A 1,931-nucleotide genomic window follows, 5' to 3' on the forward strand; every position below is an offset into this window, starting at 1 on the left:
CACAGCCAAAAAACTTCACCTACAAAGCTTCACCTACATAGCTTCACCCAGAAAGCTTCATCTACAAAGCTTCACCATCAAAGCTTCACCTCGAAAGCTTCATCGACAAAGCTTCATCTACAAAGCTTCACCATCAAAGCTTCACCTAGAAAGCTTCATCTACAAAGCTTCAACACCAAAGCTTCACCTACAAAGCTTCAACACAAAACCTTGCTCCAAATAAACAAATTTTGTTCACAAAACCCAAGATGCCCTTGAACTTGTACAAAAACACTTGGGTAAACATAAACATTTTTTGTTTTACACCCACAAGGGCCCAAAATTTTCCTTCTTATTTATTCACTTCTATATGTTCCCAAACATATTATAATAGATCCAACAACAAGCCAAAGTCCCAAGTTTCATAATGGACAAAAGTACAAGCAATTCATCAATAATGAAGGTGCTACAAATATTGGAATCTGCCCCAAAATAGAAATCCAACCCAAGAGACTTTTTCTCTCTCTCCCTCTTCCGCCTCCTTTCATCTATCAAATTTCTGCAACCTCTGCTCTTCTCCAATGGAGCTGAATTTTGGACACCCTATAGTTCTTGAGCATATGAACAACTTTCAAGAAGGAACCATTTCTGTTTGAGCGACGGAAATTAAAGTGTTGAAGCTCCAAACATGACAGTCGGATTCTTGCAGATTTCGAAGCTGCTGTGATGTTTCGAAGATCTGGAAATATTTAACCATTAGTTCATTCTGAATTTTTGATATGTTATGAAAGAGACGATGAGGAACAACTTCAATGAAGAAAGCATGCTGATCTGAACAATAGAAAATGGAGTTTCGAAGCTCACAACAAATCTGACGGGTTGACAGAAAAATAATAACCAGTCATTCATCATACCTGAATTTCTTGAGTTATACAGCTCCGGGGGATCTCAATTTTGGATATGTTGTAGTTCACAAGTTAAGGAACAACTTCGATGAAGAAAGTATGTTGATCTGAGCAAGAGAAAATGGAGTTTTTGAAGCTCACAACAAGTCTGACGCGTTGATATACAAATGACGAACAATCACTCATCATACCTGAATTTCTGGAGTTGTACTGCTCCGATGGATCTCCAATTCGGATATGTTGTAGTTCACGAGCTAAGGAACAACTTTCATGAAGATGGTTTTGCGATCTGAGCCACAGAAAATGGTGTTATATTGAAGAAAAGCTAAAGGAAGACTAAAGGAAAGCAAAAATGGTAAAGCAAAGCAAAAGAAAAGCTAAAGGAAGACAAAATCATGGCACATGATAATGAGTCATACCCTACCCCTCATTGGATTCGAATACACCCATCCTCCAAAATCATGACAAAGGCCACATTATAGATATCTGTACAAACATTCCAAAGAAAAAGGGAGGGAGTAAAAAAAAAAAAAAAAAAAAAAAAAAAAAAAAAAAAAAAGGGCCTAGGCCTCCACTTCTTTGGGCCTAACACATCTTCATAACAAAAAACAATATATGAAGAAAGAGCCCTGGGTTACCACTTCGAAAAGAAACAAGTGAAGTTTTCCTACTCATGACATTGACTACTAGCTAGACACCTCATTCGTCAACTCCCTCGACTGGAGACTTGGGGGACTCCCGCCATATGCTACTAAGTCTCGGTAATCAAGAGTTTCGCGACTATTCATCGACTTGGATTTTTCAAGTCCCCAATCGAGAAGTTTTCCTTACTCGGGAAATTAAGGGAACACTACCTCAAACTACATGCTTCACTCACAAAGCTTCAACAATACAGGTTTCAACAAAAGCAAAAATTCAAAGAACTTTATGAAGAAGGCTTTGGTGTATTTAACACAATATGTTGAAATGAAGCAAAGCTTATTTATTAATATTTTCGATAAGCCACAAATATGTACATATACATGAGTCAAAATAAACAAACAAAAT

General features: G+C 37.3%; 1 protein-coding gene across 4 annotated transcripts; it reads right to left on the reverse strand.

The window, feature by feature from the left end:
* Window positions 1–289: 289 nt before the first annotated feature.
* Window positions 290–1,647, reverse strand: LOC126610713 (uncharacterized). 4 transcript variants are annotated; one of them, XR_007618612.1, is made up of 4 exons: window positions 1,309–1,643; window positions 1,076–1,173; window positions 894–991; window positions 290–718 (listed from the first exon to the last, which is right to left on the reverse strand). XR_007618612.1 is itself a non-coding variant. In XM_050278826.1 (3 exons), the coding sequence occupies exons 1-3, from the start codon at window positions 1,332–1,334 to the stop codon at window positions 531–533; spliced, it is 312 nt and encodes a 103-aa protein (XP_050134783.1). In that variant the 5' UTR covers window positions 1,335–1,647; the 3' UTR covers window positions 290–530. The 4 variants fall into 4 exon arrangements, 1 of the variants encoding a protein (XP_050134783.1); XR_007618611.1 differs by having other exon boundaries at window positions 1,304–1,642; XR_007618610.1 differs by lacking the exon at window positions 1,309–1,643 and having other exon boundaries at window positions 1,076–1,295.
* Window positions 1,648–1,931: the final 284 nt, after the last annotated feature.

Source organism: Malus sylvestris, chromosome 17, assembly GCF_916048215.2.
Source record: "Malus sylvestris chromosome 17, drMalSylv7.2, whole genome shotgun sequence".
NCBI classification, from domain to species: domain Eukaryota; kingdom Viridiplantae; phylum Streptophyta; class Magnoliopsida; order Rosales; family Rosaceae; genus Malus; species Malus sylvestris.